At 42.1% G+C, this 24,740-nt stretch overlaps 4 protein-coding genes across 6 annotated transcripts; 2 read left to right on the top strand and 2 right to left on the bottom strand.

Annotated features, from left to right (window-relative positions):
* Positions 1–2,051: 2,051 nt before the first annotated feature.
* LOC139335691 (ceramide synthase 5-like) lies at positions 2,052–8,669 on the top strand. The gene is made up of 10 exons (XM_070969428.1): positions 2,052–2,317; positions 3,499–3,601; positions 3,795–3,925; positions 4,358–4,415; positions 4,568–4,618; positions 4,753–4,845; positions 5,908–6,036; positions 6,568–6,674; positions 6,836–6,992; positions 7,929–8,669. The coding sequence occupies exons 1-10, from the start codon at positions 2,142–2,144 to the stop codon at positions 8,067–8,069; spliced, it is 1,146 nt and encodes a 381-aa protein (XP_070825529.1). The 5' UTR covers positions 2,052–2,141; the 3' UTR covers positions 8,070–8,669.
* A 139-nt stretch (positions 8,670–8,808) lies between these two features.
* On the bottom strand, positions 8,809–12,437 carry LOC139335690 (NACHT, LRR and PYD domains-containing protein 12). The gene is made up of 8 exons (XM_070969427.1): positions 10,839–12,437; positions 10,585–10,746; positions 10,328–10,501; positions 10,056–10,229; positions 9,668–9,841; positions 9,388–9,561; positions 9,132–9,299; positions 8,809–9,031 (listed from the first exon to the last, which is right to left on the bottom strand). The coding sequence occupies exons 1-8, from the start codon at positions 12,428–12,430 to the stop codon at positions 8,962–8,964; spliced, it is 2,688 nt and encodes an 895-aa protein (XP_070825528.1). The 5' UTR covers positions 12,431–12,437; the 3' UTR covers positions 8,809–8,961.
* Positions 12,438–16,149: 3,712 nt separating this feature from the next.
* On the bottom strand, positions 16,150–19,114 carry LOC139334813 (keratin, type II cytoskeletal 8-like). The gene is made up of 9 exons (XM_070968001.1): positions 18,744–19,114; positions 18,386–18,594; positions 18,205–18,265; positions 17,836–17,931; positions 17,557–17,721; positions 17,207–17,332; positions 16,646–16,866; positions 16,485–16,531; positions 16,150–16,389 (listed from the first exon to the last, which is right to left on the bottom strand). The coding sequence occupies exons 1-9, from the start codon at positions 19,005–19,007 to the stop codon at positions 16,304–16,306; spliced, it is 1,275 nt and encodes a 424-aa protein (XP_070824102.1). The 5' UTR covers positions 19,008–19,114; the 3' UTR covers positions 16,150–16,303.
* Positions 18,528–24,693, top strand: LOC139334814 (deoxyribonuclease-1-like). Of its 3 annotated transcripts, none has more exons than XM_070968003.1 (11): positions 18,528–18,658; positions 20,225–20,361; positions 20,432–20,529; positions 20,769–20,857; positions 20,940–21,026; positions 21,111–21,223; positions 21,555–21,667; positions 21,921–22,078; positions 22,214–22,310; positions 22,863–22,986; positions 24,315–24,693. In XM_070968003.1, exons 3-11 carry the CDS (start codon positions 20,449–20,451, stop codon positions 24,434–24,436), a joined length of 984 nt encoding a protein of 327 aa, XP_070824104.1. In that variant the 5' UTR covers positions 18,528–18,658; positions 20,225–20,361; positions 20,432–20,448; the 3' UTR covers positions 24,437–24,693. The 3 variants fall into 3 exon arrangements, with proteins under 3 accessions (XP_070824104.1, XP_070824106.1, XP_070824105.1); XM_070968005.1 differs by having other exon boundaries at positions 22,863–22,977; XM_070968004.1 differs by having other exon boundaries at positions 20,225–20,357.
* The last annotated feature ends 47 nt before the right edge of the window (positions 24,694–24,740 follow it).

Consider the following 24,740-nt stretch of genomic DNA (forward strand, 5'->3'; position numbering starts at 1 on the left):
TGTGTGCCACTCTTTCGTCACTTTAAATTCATAAATTATTGGCCTTTAGGGTTAGAGCTACATGTCATACTGAAGGGTGAAGTTGTGCTGCAACTATTACAGGGACAAACTGTATGTATTGTTTAGCTAATCTGTGTTGTTTTGCACTATAATTACTCACACCATGCTTTGAAATGTTACTGAGGTAAAATCAACATAATGAAAGACAGATTTGAAAAAGCATGTCACAGTGATATAAGCAAATAAATGTGGACCTCTGCAGGCTTTTAGAACTTATAGCGTCACATCAAAAATTCTCTGAATAATGTATGAAGTCCACACACAAACATGCAGGTTGAAAATGGTGGGTCACGCTTTAGAGAACACTGACATTAGTTAACTTAACACGTTTTATCCTCCTTATCATGACTGAATGAATTTTGCTGTGTGGCCAGATTCTAGCATGAGACCTTAACCTTGGTTAGGAGGGTAAGTTCGTAATGAGGTAAAGGTTTACAAATTAAAGCTGGAATGGTTGTCAATAATCAACCATTTCAGCCCGTTACTCTGTTCCAAATGAAATTTACAATCTTTACAAACCCTATCCTGGTGTCCTACGAAGGCACTATTCTACTCTAGGGAACAATAAAGAGCCTCTCTCCAGTTAAAGGGATTAAGAGCCTTAAAGAGCACACAGTAAGTGCTCTACAATAAGTGGTACCCACATAGATCTGAACATAGACAGATCTGAACCACATGTTATGGGTGTAAGATTCAATCACCTTTACTAAAGCTCTGCAGCAAAAAGATATATTTAGCTAAAACTAATGCAGTCTAATACAACAGCCATGGAATGAATCCTATCTTCATGAAGGTTGTAAATTTCAGGTTTTGCTGAAACTGTTTTCGAGGTGCTGACACGATTATTTTAGAGGGTTATAACATTCATGAAGGTACGATTTATCGCAGGGATCTTGCATTGGACTACATTAGTTTTAGTTAGGTGTACCTTACAAACTGGCAACTGTGTGTATAATTATGTATATGGCTGGGTGTGGAAATACACAGTATATCAGTCACTTTAGAAGGAATAAAATGTGGCTATTTTGTAATATTCATCCATTGGAAATCATAGGTCGTAAACTTTTGCTTGCTGTTTGAGAGGTGTTTATTTGACTTTATCATTTTGGACATTAAGGTAGTATTTAATATGTTAAATATATTAAATTAATATAAACTGAAAACTGATGGCAGTGGAAATATTGGGGTAAAGGAATTAAATTAGCCATTTTTATGATACTTCTGAGTTTAACGTTCACTTATCTTTACCCATCCCAGAGAAAATGAATTTAAGCAGGTTGCACACTCAACTGAATGACTTAAGTTAGCGTTGAATGGCGTTGTCATACTATAAAATATTTTTACCTCACATTCTATACAACTAACATTAAATCAACCAGGTTAATGCTATGTATCATCTTACGTTATATTTAGCTAGCTAAGCTAACGCTAGGGCTAAATCAGAATGCTACTTCACATTTAGCTAGCTAAGTTAAAAAAAAAACGCCACTTGATATAAACTTTATTGATAGCTATTTGTTTTGTTTGTGAACTGCTATCGCCTTAAATTTTGAGCTACAGAGCTAAATGTGACTAGAGGTAGTTCAGCTGCCGTCACTTACCACCAAACAGCTCCAACATATGACACAAGTTAGCATTAATTTCTTATAATGGCCAACTTAGCCTTCACTAATCAAATGAGGTTTAGCGCTAATTGCAAACGGGAGGTGTGGTTCGGCGTCAGTTGACGTCACCTCACGTTAGCTGCCATTAACTCCGCATCATGTCCCTGCTTAAAAAGCACGCCGTAAAGCGCTAATTCGGGAAACAATTGTGTGTTCATCCTTCTTTCACAACTTCATTGAAAGTTGCTTCATCGGTGTGGTGGGTGTTGCCTTCCAGCCTTACGTGTCAACCTAGCGGTCCGTGCGGCAGTTTCACTCACAGGAGTGAACCAGAAGTGATAACTTAGCCAGTGAAGCGAGGCAGGAGGTGGGAACATCACTGCAAGACGCTTCAGTCAGTTGACTTCAGCAACCAGATGTCCGACAAGTAGTTTATCTCATTTGCTACTGCTGATCTCGAGTATTTTCTGATCCCCGATGACTTCCTCAATCTCAGCTTGGATTTGGAGTGAGAGATTTTGGCTTCCCGAAAATGTTACATGGGCGGACCTGGAGCGTCCGCCACCTGGTGCGGAGTATCCCCGAATGAGACACGTACTGTACGCGTTGCCTCTGGCTGTCGGAGTTTTTCTTCTAAGGCTGCTGTTTGAAAGGTAAATGGCAGCCTTGTTTGCTGAGATCTATGGTGAAATTTCTCATTTTTGGTGCCTGTTATGTGTGAGTTCATAGTCTTGTGGGGCAGCCATTTGGAAAAAAACAAAAAAGACAGCTACAAAAATGGGAAGATCACAATGCAAATGTCACTTCTTGCAGCAGTCTTAAGACATGAGTCACTCTGCACGCAAACTATCCGGAAACTGGAGAGGACTAACTCTCTGTTGCATTCAACAAATTCCCTTTGATTCATAGTTGTACCAGCCTTATCCTCTTCCTGTGACAGATAATTATAGTCCACAGTCTGTGACAACATGCAAAGTAACTCCACTGGCTTGAGACACCAGTTTACCTTGCTCAGCAACGATGGTTTTCTAAGGATGGTTCAGGGAGGGGGAAACAGAAATAACATGTCATTATCACATAGTCCAAAGACTTATGTGATCCCTTAGAACTGTGCATTTCGTGCCTCGGGTTGTGGCTTTTATAACCAGTCTGTGCAGTAGATATCGCATGCAGAAAGGCAAAGTACAGCCACATTAGAGCTTTTGCAAACTTTCTGAGCTTCATTTAGAGCAAAATCACCTATGAAAGGGCAGCCCAAAGTCCAGTCTGTGCTTCTATTCATTCAGTCTTTTTCCATGTTGGGGGAAACTACTCCAGATAAGTGCTAAGTGTTGTGAGACTGCGACATAATAAATGGCTTCAACGTGAACACCGCTCAGCACAACCAGATGAACCAAATGATCTTGTGACACACATTAGTATTCTGGTTAGAGACTGCTGTCCCATCTCTGTGTCCCACCCTCTCACATGATGGGTCATGACACTCTGTTTAGACTAGGTGCAACATTCCCCAGGATTCCCTCGAACGCTCGCCTGTCTCTCCCCTGTAGGCCCTATTGTACTCTCTTAACCTCCCTCTGAAGACACCCATGCACGCCACACATTATTATATGGGAAAGCCGCATAAGTTCATCCGTTCGTGTCGGTGAGGGCAGCCCTTGGCCAGTCTTAGTTCTTCATCAGTTCTGTAGCCTGTACAAAGTGCTTAACTTCTCTCTCTCTGACTCTCTCCTTGTCTGAATGTGTCTCTGAATACCACACCATCTCTGTGTCCCCACCCTGCCCCCACCCTCTTCTTCTTCTTCTTTTTTTGCCTTGGTTTGTGTGTATACAGGCTAGTGGCCAAGCCCTGTGCCCACATACTTCAGATTCAGGCAGGAGTGCCTCGGCAAGCTCAGCCCAACGATGTCCTGGAGAGGCTGTATCTGTCCAAAACGGTACATAAGGCCCATGTTTGTTCTGTAGTCCATTAAATGCTCCTCTGCACGCTGGAATACAGACGTTCCTGCACTGGAATACACCACCGCAGGCGTAATGATATGTTCAATAAATATGTCATGTGGTGTCAAAATCATACCTACTGGGATTTCTAAGGAGCGATTTCTGTTTGCCCTGTACTGTCTTCTTTAGTGTCCAGACACGAGGCAGCTGGACGGTCTCTCCAAGCAGCTGGACTGGGATGTACGGAAAATACAGAGATGGTTTCGAGTCCGTCGGAACCAAGACAGGCCTAGTATGCAGAAAAAGTTCTGTGAGAGCATGTAGGTTCCTACTAAACTGCTGTATAGCGTGCACACAGAACTATCTCAGCTACTGCTGGATTGACCACCACAAGGTTGACGTTTGTGGTATTGAGTGAAATCTCTTGATAACTTTTGGTTGCCATGAGGTTTGGTTAAGACGTTCATGTTCCCCTCAGGATGAATTTGAATAACTTCCTGTAACATTTCATTGGCATCACGACATTCACATCAGTCTAATTAGTGCTTAGTGGCTTACGTTAGCATGCTAGCATGCTGGTAAACATAATAAATGTCAGCTTTTTCATTGTGAGCATGTTAGCATGCTGACTTTAGCATGTATCTTAAAGCACTGCTGCTATCATTAGCATGACTCAGTCTTGTTTTTTTCAATAAGCGAATAAGTGACATTGCTCTGTTTTCCCAATTCTACTGTTTTTTCTTTCACTTCAGGTGGCGATTTACATTTTACCTGGGGATTTTTATCTATGCCATTCAACATTTGTGGGTGGTGAGTTGAATTAGCATACTACATGCTTTTGGATAATACTGATATTGTTGCACTGAAGTTGTGTGGCTTGAGTTTTTTGGAAATGTGAGCAGGGCTTTTGTATATTTTTGTTGTCGGCTTAATCATTCACACATTTTATCTGTTTCTGTCAGTCGCCATGGATGTGGGACACCAGACAGTGTTGGCACAACTATCCTTTTCAGGTTAATAATTTTTTTCATGAACTGTGTAATCATCACATCCATCTGCCTATATTATAACTAATCTGCTCAAAACCAGAATGTTGGTTGGTCCAACTTATTTGTCAAAGGTGTTTCTGTTTCACTCTCTCCCAAAGCCTCTAAGTCCAGGACAGTACAACTACTATGTAGCTGAGCTGGCTTTCTATTGGTCTCTGATGTTTTCCCAGTTCACCGACATTAAACGTAAGGTGAGTCAGCAGCTGCTTAACTAACACTGTTATGCTGCCTCCTAATTAACACCCCACCCAATTACTTAACGCCCTTTTTATCAGAACTGCTTTGGATATTCCCTTCATATCATATCTAGAGCTTAACAATTAATTGAAATATTACTGAAATCACAGTATGTCTGAGTGCAAAATCCAAAGGTAAAATGTGTCACAATATACCATTAGAAACAAATCCTATTCTACACGTAAGGAAGAGGAAATGCTATAATTTTATTTTCAGTGAAAATTAAATGCAACAATCAACAATCCCACCAAAATTTCTTTATTTTTTTGCATATTGTTAAGCCCTAAACATTATCCATTTTTCTTTCTTTTTTTTTTGTGTGTGTTCGCAGGCTTAACTTTAAAGGAGCAATATGTAAGAATTTTACTCTATTTTACTCTTGTAAAGTCTGAATGCTAATCAGCTAGCTGCGGCCCCTCCTGCCACATTCCCCGCTGAGACACCCTCACCCCGGGCCTGAAAACCTCCTCCTCCTCCCGACAGTCAAAAACCTCTCTGCTAGTGGTGTAAACGCAAGCACTTCCCCTGGTGCTTCGCACTGCCAGTCCAGCCAGAGTCGGCTGCGTGGCTGACGAGCTGATGGCACCGATAGTTAACATGAGTTACTCTGGTGATAGCTGCCTCCTATTTGTTTGCTGTGGGAGTTCAACAGGTGGCCATTTCTTACATATTGCTCCTTTAACACGTCAGTGTCACCAGTGTATTAGGATTAACATATCATTATGTGCTCTGGCAGAACAGGTTGCACAATGAAACACTGCTAACCACAAAGATTTACACTGTGTTTTATTTATAGCCTCACGTCAGCCTGTCAGCCCAGTATTTACACAAAGCTTTCCAATTGTTGTTGTAACTGACAGTCTTCATGCACGAAGACCAGCAGAACTATTCTACAACCAACAACTTGATCTAATTATTGAGCTGCAGGTGCTTTTTACAGTAGAAGTAGCTTGAGCATCCTATTTACCATTTTACAACTCGCTCTTCCTGTCATCTCTTCATTTCTTTGATGGCAGGATTTCATGATCATGCTTGTCCACCACCTGGTCACCATAACACTCATCACATTCTCCTATGCCAACAACATGCTAAGAGCTGGCACTTTGGTCATGTGTGTACACGATGCATCCGACATCTTCCTTGAGGTAAAGAACTCGCAGCACCTGTTCTGAGAAGCAAACTGGAGAGGGCTGGCTGGAACTCAGCAAACACTTGGATGCAAAATGTTGGCACGCAGGAGCTGTATTGTGTTGTGAGCTGCTTGTGCTACCTGTCTGGCAGGAAAAAAACACATTTCACTATAGCATTGACAGTGACAAGGTACCACTGAAAAGTAGAAATTTAAAGGTATGCTATGGAGGATTTTCCTAAAAAAACCAATGTATACTTATACAAAGTAATCGCTCTCAGACCATGAGCAGCACGCATCCAAGTGAAAGCTACAAAAGTGGCAGACACAGCACTGAACACTGTTTACACTGAGTATCCAACAGTTCCTGAATAGTATATCTTTTAAGCATAAGGTAGTTTAAGTAGGTGTGAGCTACTTGAAACACCTGCCTGACAGAAAAAACACATCTCTTATTAGCATTTCAAGATGTCATTGCTAGAAATACAGAGATACTGGTGTGATATTTTCTTACTTTGACTCATGAATGCCTTATTTATACCCAAAGGCTGCCAAGTTGGCCAACTATGCCAAGTACCAGAGGCTATGCGATGGCCTGTTTGTGGTGTTCAGCCTAAGCTTTTTCATCACTCGGCTTGTCATCTATCCTTTCTGGTGAGACAAAAAAGGGTTTATTTACAAGTCACACACAATTACATACTTTTGCCAATTTGTTGCCAACTATTAGGAGACATTTTAAACCAAGTGTAACTAAAAGTTGCCATAATAATGTATTTAGAGCTCCAGTAACCTCTGAATGTGTGCCTGTGTTGCAGGATTGTTAACAGTGTTCTGTTTGAGAGCTGGGAGATCGTTGGGCCATACCAGGCTTGGTGGTTGTTCAATGGGTTGCTGTTGGTGCTGCAGGCTCTTCACATCATCTGGTTCTACCTCATCGCTCGCATTGCTATCAAAGCTATATTCAAGGGAAAGGTTAGTCTGGCTGTCTCTTGTGTCGTACAATTTTTAGCCTCGCTACCACCGCAGATTTAGAGGTGACAATGTCGGTCAGTTTGTTCCATCAGTTTTGTCTAGACTGAAATATTTCACCAACTATTGGACCGATTGCCATGAAATTCATGGTCCCCACAAGATGTCTGTGACTGACCTTTGTGATCCTCTGACTTTTCCTCTGCTGCCATCACCACAAGGTTGACATTTGTTTTTAAGTAAGCTGTCTTGACAACTATTAGACGTATAGCCGTGACATTGTGATATGAGTGGTCCCCAGGGGATAAAGGCTGACTTTTCATCTAGCACCTGTTGGTGATTTGTTAATTTGTTTCAGTGGGGACGGCCCAGTGGGAAGGTTAGGGTTAGGTTTGGCTTAACCTTAACCCTTATGGGTCTGGGGGTGTATTTTCAGCAGCACAGATGCTACTGAATAATCACAGAATTATTTTAAGAAGCTGTGTGTCTCTCTGATCCTCTGTCTTGCCACAAAGGTGACAGTACTCTGTAGAGTATATAGGCTACAATATAGAGTATATTGTTCATAGAATATTATAGATCCGAGATGAAACTGACAGAAGGGACTGTGTGAAAAGGCGCAATTACAAAGCCGCCTGCTTCTTCAGAACCACAGACAGCGCCATGGATTCATCAATACACAGTACAGTTAGGCCACTGATATTTCAGAGCCAAGGTCGGGACCAGAGATTCTAACTTGTACAAACCTCAGTTTGATCAGTGAGTCAGGCAGACGACCCCTCTGCCCCTGGACTCTCTGTGCTACTACTGGATGGGGAGGGAGGGATAGCAGGTTAACAAGGCCGGGTTATATTGGTCATTTTGCTAACAAGGGGGGTGGCCTCTCTCTGTCTCTCACCACCTGATCCGGTGAATCATCTGTTTGTTTTCATTTTACAGGTGTCGAAAGATGACCGCAGTGACATCGAAAGCAGCTCGGACGAGGAGATTTATTCAAATTGCAGTAAAAATCCCAGTCAGACCCTAAAACCAAAGAGCAGTCACACTGGTAACCTTAATGGAGAAACTCATGACCACTGAGTACCATGAGGAGTATTTACCTCCAGTGTGACTTTTACTCACCACCTGTGCCTGTGTGACCCACTCTGACCAACTGAGAAGACTTTAAACCTTTTTTTTTTTTTTTTTTTTTTTTTTTACACACTTAGATGTGCTGACTTGTGCAAATGGAGAGAGGACTTGGATACAGGGCGAGTCCATATGTGGAATACAGACTTGGCATTGTCTTACTAAGTCAGGTTTACTCTGAGGTTTACACCTGCTTTTTGCTCACAGGAGTTGACAGAGAAATGTGTGCCTGCGTGCATGCGTGTGTGTCAGTTCTCAGTGTTACAAATTGCAGCAAGTGCATAGCAGTGCGTGTCTACACTGCTACTGTCACAACTCGTTTTAAGTATGTAAATAGACTTTATTAGTGAAACTGGTAATATATGATACAGCTGTAAAACAGGTCACTGCATCTGCCTTACTGAATATATTGCAAAGACCTCTCTTAAAATGCCAAAGGTTTCTTAATTAAACATTGTGTCAAATCCAGTGATGATGGTGAACTTTACTGGATAATGAGTAAGGCTGCAATCATTGATGAATTGTTTGAGCAATAAAATGTCAGAAAATAGCAAATACGTAACAATCATAATTTCCTTAAAGGTGAACTTATCATATTGCTTGTCTTACCAGACCAACAGCCCAAACCCAAAGATATTTATTTACTCTCATGTACGAAAGATAATATTTTCAAGATTTTTTTGTTTTTTTTAAATGACTTAAACAATGAACTGATTATAAAAATTGTGTTATTTTTCTGTTAAGCAACAAGCGGACTGATCCACTAATCATTTCAGCTGCGGTATATACAGTGCTGTAGGTGATCCTCGGGCGGTCTGTGAAATGATGGGCTCATCTGTCCTCTTCAGTATCTTATTCTGTCGCACTCTTCCAACAGTTCAAAAACATCCTCACTGAAGTCGTTGTACTTCAGACTGAAAGAGTTTGAGAAACGAGGAGTAGTTAGATGTTTGATTAAACTGTAGTACGCTGGTTCAAGATTGTTTATTATAAACTGAATGAAATCAGGCTCACTTCATCTCCAGCATGGTCTCGCTGTCCTGCATGACCTGGACGAGGGCTGGGACGGCAGCATCAGTCATTAAATTGTTTCTCAGTTCCAGGCTCTTCAGGGTCTTACTGGCTCTTATAGCAGCACACAAGTCGTCAACACCGGCATCTGTCAGCTGAGTCATTTCAACACTATGGTAAGAGAGAGGCACATGACTTTAAATGTAGTGCACACGAGAATGTAGTTATTAAAAAAGTGTAAGGAGAGTGTTTAACTCACTCCAGTTCCTCCAACAGACAGTTTGGATGCGCAATAGCATCCCAAAGATATTTAACCCCTTGGTCACCAACATCACTTAAACCTACAGACAGGGACTTGAGTTTAGAGGTCCCACTTTTCAGCAATGAGCCCAGTTCCTTGAAGACTGGCTGGGTTAACTCGCATCGATTCATGCTGTGGGGTGGAGCAGAATACAGTTATCTGAATTTCACCAAATATCTGTGAAAGGTGGTACTTCATCACTGGCAAGTCAAAGGAGGATTGAAACAGGTGGTCCTACCGGAGTGTTTCTATTGGACTTCCAGGTCGAGTGAGGGCTTGGCAGAGCAGCAGCGCCCCCTTCTGGCCCAACTCATTTACTGACAGGTCTAACTCGGACAGAGAACAGTGCTCTGACATCAAGGCGTCCATCAAATGAGGACAGCAGTCACCTGTCAGTTCGTTGTCGAACACACTAAAATAAAAGACAAACAAAAGGTCACTGATGGCAGAAAAACACTTATATAAAAGATATGACTTCTCACACACACTGTTCATGTTTTTGAGTGTTAAGAGACACATTCAGATGGGGCCTTTTGAGCGTCCTTTTCACGTGCTCTAATCACTCTTGCGGATCATCAGAGGAAAAACATTGACAGCAGTTTTATCATCTTGAAACACACACTTACGTGAGGCTCTGCAGTTTACAAAGTGGGTGTTTTAGGGATTTACACAAAGCCTCCATTCCACTGTTACCAATCACGTTTTGTGTCAGGTCCACTTTTCTCAGCTCTGATTGGCCAGAACACAAAGCTGCTGATAAAGCCTCCATGGATTGCGCAGTCAACTTGGTGTCTCGAAGGCTGTTGATGAACAAAATAAGGTCATTTTTTAGACAGTTATTTAGACATACACAAACAGCTCTGACAAAAAACAATACTATTCTGAGTGAAGAACATACTTGAGCTCCTGTAGTTTGCAATGAGGACTATGCAGTGCTTTGCACAGTTTAATCAAGCCCTGGTCCCCGATCTCATTGCTGCTCATGTGTAACACACACAGCTGAGAGGCGCCTGAGGTCAGGACAGACACCAGCTCGTCACAGCTTGCCTCTGTCAGTTTGCATACTCGAAGGCTGGGTGAGTCAAAAGCAAAATATCAAGGACAAATTTACAGAACTCAGCGATTTTAAATCTAAATTGCTTGAGCTTATCTTACTTTATGTCCAACACCTTGGACTCTCTGAGTCCAGTGCAGAGGATTTTTAACTTTTCATCTCCGAGGTATGTGTGATAAAGATCCAGCTCCTTGGTGAATCCTCTTCTAAGGGCTGAAGCCAGATGAAGAACAGCACCGGTACTCAAGGAGCTGCTTGACAAGCTGGTGCACACGAGAGTAATCTTAGGTTTGACAACATACTGAAGACATAAATTGAAAGATAGCAGGGCATATGGACCTATACCGTAACTTACATTATCTTATGTGACAAGCTCATAGTTGGAAGCAGCGCCTCTGCTTTCTCCTCTGAAAAATTGTTTGAATTGTACAGATTCAACTGCTCAATCTCGCCAAGGAGACTGAAAACATAATTCAGAGCTACACTGTCCTTGTGGCTCAGGGCTCCGTAGCTGATGCCTATTCGTGCTGAGGGGTTGATGATCTCTCTCACCAAACTCTCATTTTGAGCTTGCTGAAGCAAATGGTAGCAGTGGAAGTGTTTCTCTTTGTAGTGTCCCTTCATTGCAGTCTCTGAAGTGCTTTTAAACCAGCGTTTAAAATCTGCAATTCGTCCCAAGTTCAGCTCCCCCAGCAGGATCTCCAGTGGTCTGCGCTGAACTGGCTCTGAGAGGGCTGACAAGAAGACATCTACAAACTCTGCATGGCCTTTGTGCTTTTCCAACATCTTCTCCACACCCTCAGGCGTCGACTTGTCCAAAAAGAAAGACACGGCCAAGAGGAACTCCTGCATCATTTGGGAGTGGAAGGAGAAGACACATCTTTCTGACTGGTCACCATCTACTTGCAAGAAAACACTGAGGGAGGTAAGAAACTGTTGGAAACCAAAGGAACCAATTTCCTCCTTGGTGCAGCTTGAATGCTGGTCAAGGAAGCAGTGAGATGCCATCTTGCCGAGGGCCAACACTAGGTCTCTGTTGAAGGCCTCGTTCAGGGAGAGCATCTGAATCAGGTGGACCAGGATGTCTACATACAGCTGGGATAATGTCTCAGGAAGCTTTGTTCCAGCATCCATCAGAGACTTGTATATAGAACAAACCGTCCAACAAAACCTTGGGGAGGTGCAGATATTATAAAAGCCAAGAGTCCTTTCCATGTGTATTAGTGCTTTGTTGGCAACAGCTGGGTCAGGAAAGAACCCATTAAAGTAGGCTTCTCTTTGTGGCTTTCTAAACCCCAACACTTCCACCTGGGTGCCAGTCAGAGACTTCACACATGCTGTAGATCTGGCTGTCACCACAAAGGCAGCTCCTTTCAGCAGAGATCCATGGAGCAAGCTGGCCACTACGCAGGACAGTGAGGCCGCCTGGTTGGGGTCAGAGCAAAGCGTGTGGACGGAGGGGTCCACGCTCTGTTTGCAGTGATCCAAATCATCAAAAACAAATAACACACACTCAGGCTTCTGCATGACAAGGGGCATGGCCTCAGGAGGGATAAGACCGTGATGGAGTAGCATGAGCGTCTCCAAGGAGAGTGCCCCATTGAGAGAATTTAACTCCCTGATCCGGAAATGGAAAACGTAAGAGAAGTTTTGAAGGTGGTCTCCTTTGGCCCAGTCCACAACAAGCTTCTCCAAAGCAGTGGTTTTACCCGATCCTTCAGGACCAACCAGCATCACATTTTTGATTTCACCAGACAGAGCAGTGTGGACGGCATGATCAAGGGAGCACAAGTTCTCCTCCACATTTCTGTCTGTCACCTGAGCTTCAGAAGTCAGCGGGGATATGTACTTGTTGTTGTGTATCACACTGACAGGCAGCTCTCCGCCAAGAAGTGTCGACATGCCTTTTGACATCCGGATGTGAGCCAGCACAGCTTCTTTGTCCATTGTGTAAACAACTGTTGAGAGAGACATAACCAGTCAGTGTGATGCTCTGCAGGCATGCTGCCTGCGTTCATGTTATTCATGTCTGTTAATTACAGGGTTGTGAGCTGTACTTCTCCATTTTGTAGGCTGTCTACGAACATATCTTACAAAGTAAAGTAACAGCAGAGCCAGGCAAAAAGACAACAGCACTGAAAAACAGTATTACAGTTTTCCAAAGAGAACCAGAGTAGTTACCTTGTACACGGTGATGTTAGAAAACAGTAAATGAGACGACATGCAGTCAAGAAAAAAAAAAAAAGTATCGTTAGAGAGCAGAAATATTTCTCTCTTAATGTTGGGGTAACGCCTACACTGACATTAAAATGAGTGGACGGAGCTTCCGGGACTGAAACTAGATCCCGTTAAAAAAAAGGGGCGTGTCATTGCGTCACCGTGCAGCGCGTGCACGCACGTTGGTGCCACGATTGAAAGCTGCCAACGCGGCTGACGTAGCGGTGAATGGGCAGGGCAGATGTTCCCCCGCCCCCTCAGCCTGACAGGTAATCAGCGACTGACACGCCGATGTGTTGGTAATATAATGTATAAAGTTACGTTAAGATTATCCTGGGCTTAAAACGGACCGGAGCGTCTTATGCACTCCCACAGGCTTTAATAGAACTGGCACTTAGGCGTAGCCCCAGGTTGAACGTTAAACGTTTTGTCATGAATTGACTGGCGGAGCATCATCCGCCATTTTTAGTGTCATTATCTGTCACTGTCACATGTCTTTTATTATCGGAAATGTAAAAAAAATACGCATGAAAGACAAATGTCCAAATCAAAGAATGTAGTAAAAGAGGCAAAGGAGCAATATACTACAAAATCTTTTGTGTTTTACACCTTCAGTAAACAGCCAGTGGATGGCGCTCTTATGTTAACCCTGTAGATAACTTCAGTTACCCTAAAATCCTGAATAACCATCATTCTTTGTAGTGTGTAACACATAACATGTTACAGCCTACACAACTCACAAAATGTCTAATATTAAGTTCCAATCCAACACACCTCCCCATCTATCTCAAACATTAACGACACACTTTGTCTGTCCTTCTGCTCCGTCCTGCAGAGATCTCCTTTTCCCCATTGTGCTCCTGCCCCCCAGTATTCGTCGAATCGTCACCCTACCTTTGTGGTGATTGCCAAGTACCTGTTTGTCAGTTTTACCTTGTCTGCCACTTGCCCTCCTGACCTTTCTTTTTTGTGTGTCTGTGCTCAGGTGTCAAATCCTCACCTGTCCTCCTCTGCACCCTGCCAGTCTATTCTCACAAAAGAAACTGGACATGTCACTTTCTGGTCTCTCTGGATTCTCTGCCTTGTCTGGATTCACCTAGTGCACTTTCTTTGAATACCCATTAAACCGTTACCTGTTAACCTCCTCTGTCTCTGGTATTTTGGGTCCTAAATACTCTAAAACATACTGTAACAGATCCTGCATTTGCATTTGCGATTGGCTGTTACAGCCCACTATACAACAGTGTTTACTGACCATGTTGAAGTTTCAGAGAGTAACAGAGTTGTACAAGATAAGACTATGTCGCTAGATGAGAGGCAACAGTGTCCAGGTGTTAGCTGGTATTCTCCAAAAATGCCCAATTTACTGTTGATATGACATCATCAGTCACTACAGTTCACTTGGTCTGGAACGTGATGTGCCTTAAACCTGCATTCTTTCTAATGGCCAGCAGGTGGCGACTCCACTGGTTACAAAAAGTCTGATCAAATATAAACTTATGAGAAAAAGACTCAAATTCTCACTTGATTTATTACCTCAGTAAACAGTTTTCTAATGAGTTAATGGTCTCAATCACTATTTATTCTTCATTCTTCTTCTTCATCACAGCATGATGTTCACTGTGTAAATTATGATCCCATTTAGAGTAAAATAGATGATTAAGCAGGGTGTGCTTTTGGGCTCACCTATCTTGTGATTGACAAGTTGTTACCACGGTGTGTCCTCAGGTTCTCAGTAAGGTCCATTCAGGATAAGGGTGTAGCAATAGGCATCTGTGGCAGCTGATTGAGCCTATGATCCACTGTGATCCACTATGATCCTCAAAAGCCCTTGCATTTGCAGTATGATGAACAGGGTGTCAGTGGTGACGTTCCCTGAAAAAAAAATGCTCTATTAATTTGCTGCTAATGCCAACTGAACATTTCTACTGTTGCAGCCTCATATTAGAAATAATTAACTGGTGAAACATGAGCTGACTTTTATTGCTATTATTAGATCAACCAGGACTGAAATCTGCAAATCTGAACTTTACTAGTATTTCCATTTTATTGTACTTTATACTTATACTCCATAAATTTCAGAGGGAAATTTTGTATTTTTTTTACTCAACCACATTTATTCAACAGCTTTAGTTACTTGTTACCAGATCCCAGGTCATTAATACAAAATATAATAAACCTAAATTCTGCTGTACTATAGATGAAGCTATCCAGCATTATACTGTATAGAATAGTTAAGATTAACCACACCTTTACTAAATACAATGCAAACAGAATGAATCATCATAATCCAATAATAGAATACTGTATCTATGATTCTGACTTTCTGTGCATTAGGGTGTGGGAAGCCCAAGTCACTAAGCCTTCACTGTAACCCAGCCCATGCAGATATGATGTTGTGAAAAACATTAGCTCCAGGATAAAGTGAGCTGTAGTTTCCCTTGACGAGCACTGGATAGCACCAATGAATTCTTTCCCCAGAGCCATGGCTGAGTTTCATCTGGTCATCTGTGGTCTGCATTGGAAATTTCATTATGTAAAGTGTAATTTTGTGCAAAAAGGAAAGACATGACAGCTTTTCCCAACACAAAATTATCCAAGTCTTATTTTAAGATACAGTATCATACATTTTCTCTGTTCAGATCAAATATACAGACTATAAACCAGCTGTGTTGCAAAAAAGTATATTTTGAGTTACATGCAATGCTGTTGTCCATCGCCTGTGCCTCAGAGGACGTTTCAAGCCTCTTTCACCTTTAACAGCATCACTGATAGGTGTGGTCAGATGTGTCCTCTGTTGAACCTGTAAACACACCCGACAGTAATGTCACTGGGGCCTGAAGTACACCTGCACATCACTGCAGGAAGGTGAAAAGTTAAACTTCTGGGGTCAACAAAAACAATATTTTCAGAGGATGTAAAGTTACTCTTTAACGATCCCCTCCAGAAATGTTTTTTCACATGTAAAATACACTGCGTGGAATAATAATAGTAATAACTTTCCTCTGATATAGTTCCCACAAAAAGTCCAATTACCTAGTCAAAGGTTTTTTAAAATTACATATTTGTCTCTCATATGCAAATATTTTTCATTTCACAAGTTGAACTACTGAGCACAAGATGTCTCCTCCTTCAATCTTAAGTCCATTCTCAGAGTTTGTGACCTGGAGGCTTCAACTTGCCCATCGCACTTGCATAAGTTGTGTATTGAACTGTGGCTATTGGCTTCCAGGATGAAACATGGTTGTATGCATACATATGCAGCTGATATTCAAGGTGAGCGCAAATAAACTTTCCTTTTTCAGCAGTGTCTAACTGCATATATGTCGTTCCGCAAAGTAAAGGTCAAACATAAAAGCAGCAATGCTGAATGTAGGGGGGGCTTCTCTCACCACCATCAATCCCATGTCTTCTTAATTGTTGCCCAAGAAAAAGAACACTGACAGCTGAATACATCTTTATTTCAAACACATAAAATGCCAATTAATCTGACGTAAAACAAGAAGGGAAATGAACAAATTACAGATTACAAAAAGATTCATGTAAAGGTTTGCATAGCTGACCATAGCTATCCAGCAGGTTGCAGTAGCGTGTTTTCCTGATTTAGCTGTATATTCTGTTTTGGGTCTCCACTGTTTTGATGAGAATTGCACCTGACTTTCGCTGGGGTTCTATGTTAACTGGGACAGCTGTTGGCAAGAGGACAGCAGAAGAATCACACACTGCAGACTGTCATGACAGTGGATATAATGGTGTTATCTTCAGCTGAAAATGCTGTTCATACCTTTGGTGGGCACTTCTTGGATATTGACAATAGAGTCCTGTCCAAGTCTGTCAATGAGAAAGCAGGAAATACCTTTAGGAAAAACCTAAATCAGCTTGAAATCAGTATGCTATTATGTTACGAGAATTTGGACGCTGCTGAGCTCGTCCAGTACAACTCACCTTTCCTCCTCTCCTTCCAGCAGCTTCCTGTAGGTGGAGATCTCTATGTCCAGGGCCAGCTTGACGTTCATCAGCTCCTGGTACTCTCTGAGCTGCTTAGCCATGTCTTGCTTGGCCCTCTGCAGAGCCAGCTCCAGGTCCCTGATGCGATCCTTGGCATCCTGAATGGCCCCCTCCCCACGCTGCTCCGCTTCACCTATCTGGGCCTCAAGGTTGGTACGCTGAAAAAGGTGCAGCCATTGATGGTGTAAGCATTGAATAAGATTTTCAAATGATGTCACTGAAGCCTGTGGTAACAGCCAAACCAAAATACTTATAGGCTATTACACAATCTGTTCCATAATAATCTGGTGAGTTCAACACTGATTGAGGATAAGCAGTAAGGTTGAAAAGTGTAGCTCTTGCTCTGTGTGATAAAGCAGATTTTTGCATTCCTCTTTACACCTGATTTGTCACTGATTTGTAGCACCTATCGACAAATAAAACTCTTTTTTTTCCAGACAATACAAATGCACTTGCCTTTCACTGTTAACCTGTCAGGCACTGTAAACCTTCACTCACCTTTGTCATTACAGCCTGGATCTCATTCTGCAGGCGGCTGATCATTCGTTTGAGCTCAGATATATCCCCCTTGCTGTTGCGCAGCTCATTGGCATACTGGTCTGCCTCAACAGTCATCTGGTTAAACTGGTGCCGGCAGAAATTGCAGAGGAGCAGAAGCAGAGGAACAAACATGAGCTCAGTAATTATCAGGTTTGACCAGGGTGGTTCCCGTCAAAAGGACGGTATTCTATTAGATTCATGAGCTGTAGCTTCTAAAGAGAAACGTGTTTTACCACAAACTTTGTCACATAAACCCTGACATGTAATCATTCTTCATTTATGTAAGGTGATGTATTTTAGTGCTTCACCTTCTTCTTGTACCAGTTTTCAGCTTCTTCGCGACTGTGGGCGGCAGCGTCCTCATACTGAGCTTTAACTTCAGCCACAATCTGATCCATGTTCAGGCCACGGGAGTTGTCCATCTGCACCACCACAGAGGTCTCCTTCAGGCTCTCCTGCAGCTCACGCAACTCCTTTTAATGAAACAACACGCACAGCGGCAGTGAGTAGATGAAATACATGTTTTATATACTGTATATGGGTTATTTGATTTAATATCAGAAGATTTTCAGTCAATAGTTATGTACCAAATCATGTAGAGCCTGGAGGAACTTGAGTTCACTGTCAGCACTTGACACCTTGTCTTCCAGATCCACCTTCGACAGATAGCCTGCATCTACATCCTGCAGGCAGGCAGTATAAAAACAAACAACTTTTTCTCAGTGCTTATACTTTTGCATTTGACAGACACAGTTACATTTCATGTGAACTGCTGTAAAATATCCGACTGACAATGTTTAATTTGAATTGTAGTAACATAGCAGTTTTGTAGCCCAACAAGGAAGTTTATTAGTAGAGAATTTGCTTGTAAAACTGAATGTAATGAGATTTAATAGAAATTATTCAGAGCTGAATCTGCCTAGTATCTATCACAGCCATCATGACTGCATACTTACCTTCTTGAGTATGACAAACTCGTTCTCTGCTTCATTCCTCTTGGTGATCTCATGCTCGTACCTGAAACAGCCCGCAAATATCTGATTACTCATACAGATTTGATCAAGCATGCACCATCTGTATGAAACTCTGGCTCACAGACTTAATAGTGGTTCAGTTCCTGTCACAAAAATGCCTTACTTTGTCTTGTACTCATCTACGTTTTTGTGCATGGCATTGTTCTCCATGTCCAGTTTGTTCCTGTCATTTTCAAGAGACTCCAGCTGTCTTTGCAGGTTGGCGATGTATGCCTTCAGCATGGGCTCAATGTTGGAGGACGTGGCAGTCTGTCCCTGCAGCAGCTTCCACTTGGTTTCCAGCATTTTGTTCTGCTGCTCCAGGGATCTTACCTGCGCCACAAGGAGGAAGGACCAACCAAATCAAATGGATTCTAACATCTTTTATACAGGCCGTGTAAGTCAAAGCCAATAATGTATCTGTGAGAATTATCAGAATCCTAAAAATGACACAAAAGAGTTTTAGTGAAATTTCCTCATACCTTATCAATGAATGAGACAAAACGGTCATTGAGACTCTTGATCTGCTCCTTCTCCTGGCTGCGAACAGCATAGATGGTGGGGTCGATGTCTATGTTCAGTGGTGTGAGCAGGCTCTTGTTGGTGGTCACGGCTGTAATTGGGGCCCCTTGGAATCCCCCAGTGCTGATCTTGGGGATGGAGTAGGATCCCATAGACATGCTACTGAAGCCCCCTGCGGACATGCGTAGTCCTGACCGGCTGCTGCGCTTGCTTCTCAGACTCATGGTTGTGCTATTTGGAGATCTCACTGCAGGAGAGGATGAGGAGTCCAGCAGGCGGTTGAGCTCTGTTGTGCATCTCCCTGTCTTTAGAGTGGTACTTTATAGACAGGCCTGGGTGTGGCAGTGATAGTGAAGTTATGTCGCTCCCCAATGTGGGGAAACCAGTCTGACACATGCCACCTGTTCTCCCACCTACCCCTGCTGAAAAAGTTGCATTGTTCCTGTTTCACCGGAATTCCAGCCTGGACTGCAGCATCAGTTGTGTTGCATTTGAGCGATGCACTAAGGTGCTTTTCTAGAGATAAGCACTGGATCCATTCAAAACTAGAAAGAAAAGTTGGTACTGTGATGTAAGAAGTCACCAAGAGCCAAAATCTTGATGATAAGTCAAAGCAAGTTTGGAATCAGAACAAATATTTGATTTAGCTTTATGCCCAAATGAGAATTCAGAGTTGTGTACAGTAGTGCTGCAGGAGCAGTCAAGGAAGCAATAAAATAAAAAAGTTAAGGGCAATTCAAATGAGTGTTTTGAGTTATTTAACCTGCAGGATTGTCTCATGTTCTCCATGGAAAATTCCATCCATCCATCTATCCATTGTCTATACCCGACTATCCCTTTCGGGGTTGCGGGGGAGCTGGAGCCTATCCCAGCTGTCACTGGGCGAAGGGCGGGGTACACCCTGAACCGGTCGCCAGTTGATCGCAGGGCAACAAATATACACACAACCATTCACGCTCACACTCACACCTAAGGGCAATTTACAGTCACCAATTAACCTAATGAGCATGTTTTTGGTCTGTGGGAGGAAGCCAGGGTGCCCGTAGAGAGCCCATGCGTGCACGGGAAGAACATGCAAACTGCCCGACCCGGGGATCGAACCGGTGACCCTCTTGCTGTAAGGTACCTGCTGCCCACCGTGCCGCCCCCTCCATGGAAAATTAAGGCCGCAAAAAGGTGACAATGATCCACTGCAGACAATATGTAGATTACCTAGAAAGTGTGTCCAAATATTATTAAACCATTTAAGATATACTGATTTGGGGAGGGAAGTGTGGATTTAGTCAAGTTGTAATTGGTGCTACAGACATAGTGTTTTCCTTCTTGATTAGTGTTATGTCATCATAAGTGGCAGGCAGTTGTAAACCACAAAACTGGGCTGTCCTGTTGATGTCAAACAACCTTGACTTTCCTTTCAAACTCTTCCTCTCTCCCTTTTCAGACTGATTGCGCAATCATCCCCTCCCTTTAAAAAAACAGCTCCACAGAAGTAAATCTCTTGTACAACCAGGGTTAGGTTTATTCTGGAGACTTATTCTGAAGCTGTGCCATCTACACTACATCAATACATTATTGTAGGTAAGTAAAGCGCTGTGTGTGTATGTACACCAATACTGGATATTTTAATCATCTTAAATGTCTGTTTTAGCTCCCCTCTTGTCAGATATGAAGATTGCTTCGTTTAACGTCCAGAGGTTTGGACTCATGAAAGCCTCAGATCCAGAGGTCATGTCAACGCTGGTTAAGGTAAAACAACCCAGAATAGTAAAGTGATTTCAGCCAAGACAGCCAGTAAAACATCAGCAATGATACACAGGGTTTGTGAATTCTTGGTTCATGTCACTGATGTGATATTTGGGAAGCAGCCAAGAGGAGATGAAGGGGTGATGTACAATAAATAAGTGTCAAGTGTGAAGATTATGAAGCTGTCATGTTCACAGAGACGAAGAGTGACGCACTTCACTGAGAGCTTTTATCTTCTGTAGATTGTGTCCCGATACGACATCATAGTGATTCTGGAGGTGGTGGATGTGAGCGGAGATTCTGTCAAGCACCTCTTGAAAGAACTGAACAGGTGAGTTTCCATCTTTCATTTCTGAATGAAGCAAAGTTGTTGCTCCTCACTTCGAGTGTGCTGACTTTCACTTCCATCGCAGCGTCAACACGACCCATCACTACGCTCTGCAGCTCAGTAGCCGCCTGGGAAGGAACAGATACAAGGAACAGTTTTTGTTTCTTTACAGGTAAGATATCGTCATATTGTGATATTTCTCCTAATGTAACCATCAAACAGCTGCACCAAAAAGCCATTTTTGTCTTACTTGAAGGGATGATGTCGTCGACCTGATTGACTGCTATCAATATGAAGATAACCAAGTAAATGATGTGGATGCTTTCGCAAGGGAGCCGTATATTCTCCACTTCAAACCCCGCAACACAGGTCAGTCTCTGCACTTGACTGGAGCTTAACAGGAAGTTGTGGCTCTCAGTGTCTTTGTTCATTTAATTCTGAGTCAGTTGCTGTAGACGTTATAATAACACTGTCGCCGTCATGTCTGTGCTGTGTCTGAGTCATCTGTGCATATGGACCTGTTTGTTTTTTCAAGGTAAAGGTGCCTGATTTAGTCTGACATGTGATTCAAATGAGCAGAAGGCAGGTTTATCAAGTTAAGTCGGTTTGCGTCGCCTGTGTGCATCCACACACATTTAACATACGTCATGATGGGGCATGTTTATCGGAGCCGAGCATTTGTTGTTGTTTTGGTTTGCAGTGCTGAAGGATGTGGTGCTGATCCCGGTCCACACCACACCGTGGGACTCGCAGAAAGAGCTGGATGAGCTGTACGACGTCTTTCTGGTGGTCAAAGACAAGTGGAAAACTGACGTAAGTTGCATCATCTTGTTGCATTAGTGTTTCACCTGAAAGTGCTTTAATGAATTCGTGGTCCAACATCCAACAACTTATCGTTCTAGTTTGCACTCCCATACTAGAGGAATCACAACAATTATATGGCTCCTAAATTATTACTAACTTATTACTTGGCTACTTTTGATGAGTTTCTCTGTGTTCCTACATCCAAACTAATAGATTTAGTAACCTTTTTAGTACTAAAATGACCATTTCTGATATCCTCTAGAACATAATGATCCTGGGGGATTTCAATGCAGATGGCGCATACGTCACCCATAAGGACATGAAGCAGATCCGCATTCGCAGCGACAAGAATTTTCACTGGCTGATCGGTGATGACGTGGACACCACTGCAAAAACATCAAACGAGCACACATACGACCGGCATGTGTGCATTCATAAACTCCAGAGAGGATTTTTTTTTTTTTTTTTGAGAAAGATTATTTCTGCCAGGAGGAAACTGCACATATTGGCATTATATCTGAATCAAATGAATGAATTCATTCATCTCTCTCACAGGATTGTCGTGTATGGAGAAGATATGCTGGCAGCCATTGTGCCAAACTCCGCCAAGCCATTCAATTTCCAGCAGGAGTTTAATATGTCAGAAGAAAAGGTGAGTTGTTTCTTTAGCCAGAGTTTGTAGATCAGCTGTCTGCTATCTGTCAATCTGGGATGCACAGCAGGATTTTATGTAAAGAATTTACTGCCAGCAGCTATACAGCCTTCATGTTTTGACTGATGGAAGACACTCCCACTGCTCTGGGCCATGGTGTGTCCTACTGGTTATCACAAGAGACAACACAAGTCTTAACTATCTTAACCATGCAGCTAAGTCCCAAACTGTGAAAGCACTGCAGGATATAGGACGTGTCATTTGAAAAAAATAATCAAATATGGCTCAATACCTTTAATTTGTTGAGTGCATAATTCAATATATGATAAAAAAAAAAACAACAACAACATAGGCCTTTCCATGTGGTCATTTTATTATTCATTGAATTTACAGAAAATGTGCTATGCTGTGAAATGCAATGTTATCTAGATATGAAATGACCTTTATCAGGATATTAGATTTTGGTCATAGCGCACAGCCCTTGTTATAGAGCTTTTTAACTGCTCTGTTTTGTGTGAATATCCCTCATTCAGTATACACATCCTCCCGCAGGCCCTGAGAGTGAGCGACCACTACCCCGTTGAGGTCGAATTACATAAAATTCCTCCTTTCTGGATGACAAAGAGCCAGCAAAGAGGTGACAGCACCGATGCCCAGACAGCATCAGGTAACAGAGGTGAAAAGCAAAACTATAATTTACTCCTTCCTGCCACTGATAGACATGGCGTGAAGTATTTGAGACAACAGCTGACCCACCTGTACTCAGTGGTGACCTCTTTTGGCATTTACAGTGCATTGTTGCCTCTTTGAGCATACGGTGAGAAGGAATGCTTGGAATTTTGAGCAGTTTCCTTTCAATCAGTTTACAGCTCAACCAAAGGTTTTACTTGCCTCCTGTTTCTTAAAAGCACATATTTAAACTTGGAACTGTCCACTTTTGTGATTTACCATTGCTGCCTTTGTGGCGATAACAACAAATAACTTTTACCCTAGAGGACTTAAATATTCAGTTTATGACACTTTCTTATTGTCTTGTAATGTTATTAAAAGAGCAAAAGCAGTAATAACAAGTGTTGTCAATGGCCAAAGCCTAGTGTAACTTATTCCTTTGCACCAATGCAAAGCCAAAATGCACTAAATTCATATTTAGTCAGAATTAACACCAGAACCTTACTAAAAGCCCAGCTGCAGTAACAGAGTAACAATAACTGTTGTCTCTGCAAACTCTGACTGGTAAAATTCATGAATACGTGTTTAAACGTGTTAAATGTATTTAATGTAAGATTCATTTTGTAAAATAACAGTATACTTGTGCCCTTTTAACATGCAGTATCTACATGTTTTATTTGGTTTTATGCAAGGTCTGTGGTGATTCTCAATCAGGCCATAAAAAGGTATGAAATTAAGATTTTTAAAATGATGTATCTGTCACACAGTTTGGCAAAGAAGCATCAAACTTCAAAGTCCTTTTCTCAGCTTCACTCTTTTAGTAGTTACTGCTCCCTGGCTTCGTAAAGCAGTATTACTGGATAATCTAGTAAAAACTCACCATAGTTAGTTTAAGCCAATCCCACATACACAGTCGCTCTGCCTTATTTACAGGAGCACCACATTTCAGGCTGAAAATAGTTCCCAACAAATACACAATTTCCTCCTTTTTAACTTACATTTGTAAGAAGTAGTGTTGAGCTGTTTCAGTAGAATATTTAATAAAGTGAAGTACATATTCATGACCTGCATGTCTTCTGTAGGAATGAGGGCGAGGAAGTGGTAAAAGTGCTGAGAAATGAACTGACACGCTGAATTTTTTGACAACAGGCCATCATCAGCCTTTAACATAGAAGCTCAGTGGACTGAAATAAGTTGAAACTATTTCCTCTAAACGGTGCTGAACGTTTAAAATGATGATTTGTGAACATTTCAGTCCCATTGAGGCACTGATACCCCATCATTTGCCAGACAACATCTATGTTTTTTTTTTTTGTTTTGTTTTTTCTCTCGCAGAGAGTTTGCAGGTCGATGTGCTGAAACTGCAGAAGGAAAACCTTTTACTGGAGAGAGAAAAACTTCAGCTGCAGATTTCTCTATTAAAACAGCGGCTGGCCACACTCCAACTGAAGGAATGAGGAGGAGGATGTCAAACATTGCTGCTCTGGTTAAGCTGCTTTTCCCTGATCATCACTTGTGTGATTTAGGATGTATGTTGCCAATGAATAAGTCATCGTTACATGTACATATGTCGATCTTTTATTGTTATTTAATGAGGTCAATCGCACTGATATGAAGCAGCACTGCGTCTGACCTGAGAACAAGCTTAATATGTCGTCTGCTGGTCAAACTGTGGAATGAAACTTATCATTGACGTATTATTCTGAATTCTGTAAACTTTGATGAAACCAAAATAAAAAAAATAACACAAGCAGAAATGGA

The sequence above is a fragment of the Chaetodon trifascialis genome, chromosome 8 (genome assembly GCF_039877785.1).
Source record: "Chaetodon trifascialis isolate fChaTrf1 chromosome 8, fChaTrf1.hap1, whole genome shotgun sequence".
Taxonomy (NCBI): Eukaryota; Metazoa; Chordata; class Actinopteri; order Chaetodontiformes; family Chaetodontidae; genus Chaetodon; species Chaetodon trifascialis.

What these genes read in the sequence shown, in the direction of transcription:
- LOC139334814 (XM_070968003.1), top strand. Translation starts at nt 20,449, where the DNA reads ATGAAGATTGCTTCGTTTAACGTCCAGAGGTTTGGACTCATGAAAGCC. An exon ending in TCATGTCAACGCTGGTTAAG is followed by an intron (nt 20,530 to 20,768) that starts GTAAAACAACCC and finishes TATCTTCTGTAG; the next exon opens with ATTGTGTCCCGATACGACAT. An exon ending in GACAGCATCAGGTAACAGAG is followed by an intron (nt 22,987 to 24,314) that starts GTGAAAAGCAAA and finishes TTTCTCTCGCAG; the next exon opens with AGAGTTTGCAGGTCGATGTG.
- LOC139335691 (XM_070969428.1), top strand. Translation starts at nt 2,142, where the DNA reads ATGACTTCCTCAATCTCAGCTTGGATTTGGAGTGAGAGATTTTGGCTT. An exon ending in GGCACAACTATCCTTTTCAG is followed by an intron (nt 4,619 to 4,752) that starts GTTAATAATTTT and finishes TCTCTCCCAAAG; the next exon opens with CCTCTAAGTCCAGGACAGTA. An exon ending in CTTGTCATCTATCCTTTCTG is followed by an intron (nt 6,675 to 6,835) that starts GTGAGACAAAAA and finishes CCTGTGTTGCAG; the next exon opens with GATTGTTAACAGTGTTCTGT.
- LOC139334813 (XM_070968001.1), bottom strand. Translation starts at nt 19,007, where the DNA reads ATGAGTCTGAGAAGCAAGCGCAGCAGCCGGTCAGGACTACGCATGTCC. An exon ending in TTGTCTCATTCATTGATAAG is followed by an intron (nt 18,595 to 18,743) that starts GTATGAGGAAAT and finishes CTTGTGGCGCAG; the next exon opens with GTAAGATCCCTGGAGCAGCA. An exon ending in AAAACTGGTACAAGAAGAAG is followed by an intron (nt 17,333 to 17,556) that starts GTGAAGCACTAA and finishes TGCCGGCACCAG; the next exon opens with TTTAACCAGATGACTGTTGA.
- LOC139335690 (XM_070969427.1), bottom strand. Translation starts at nt 12,430, where the DNA reads ATGGACAAAGAAGCTGTGCTGGCTCACATCCGGATGTCAAAAGGCATG. An exon ending in AGCTTGTCACATAAGATAAT is followed by an intron (nt 10,747 to 10,838) that starts GTAAGTTACGGT and finishes CGTGTGCACCAG; the next exon opens with CTTGTCAAGCAGCTCCTTGA. An exon ending in AGTCCAATAGAAACACTCCG is followed by an intron (nt 9,562 to 9,667) that starts GTAGGACCACCT and finishes TCCACCCCACAG; the next exon opens with CATGAATCGATGCGAGTTAA.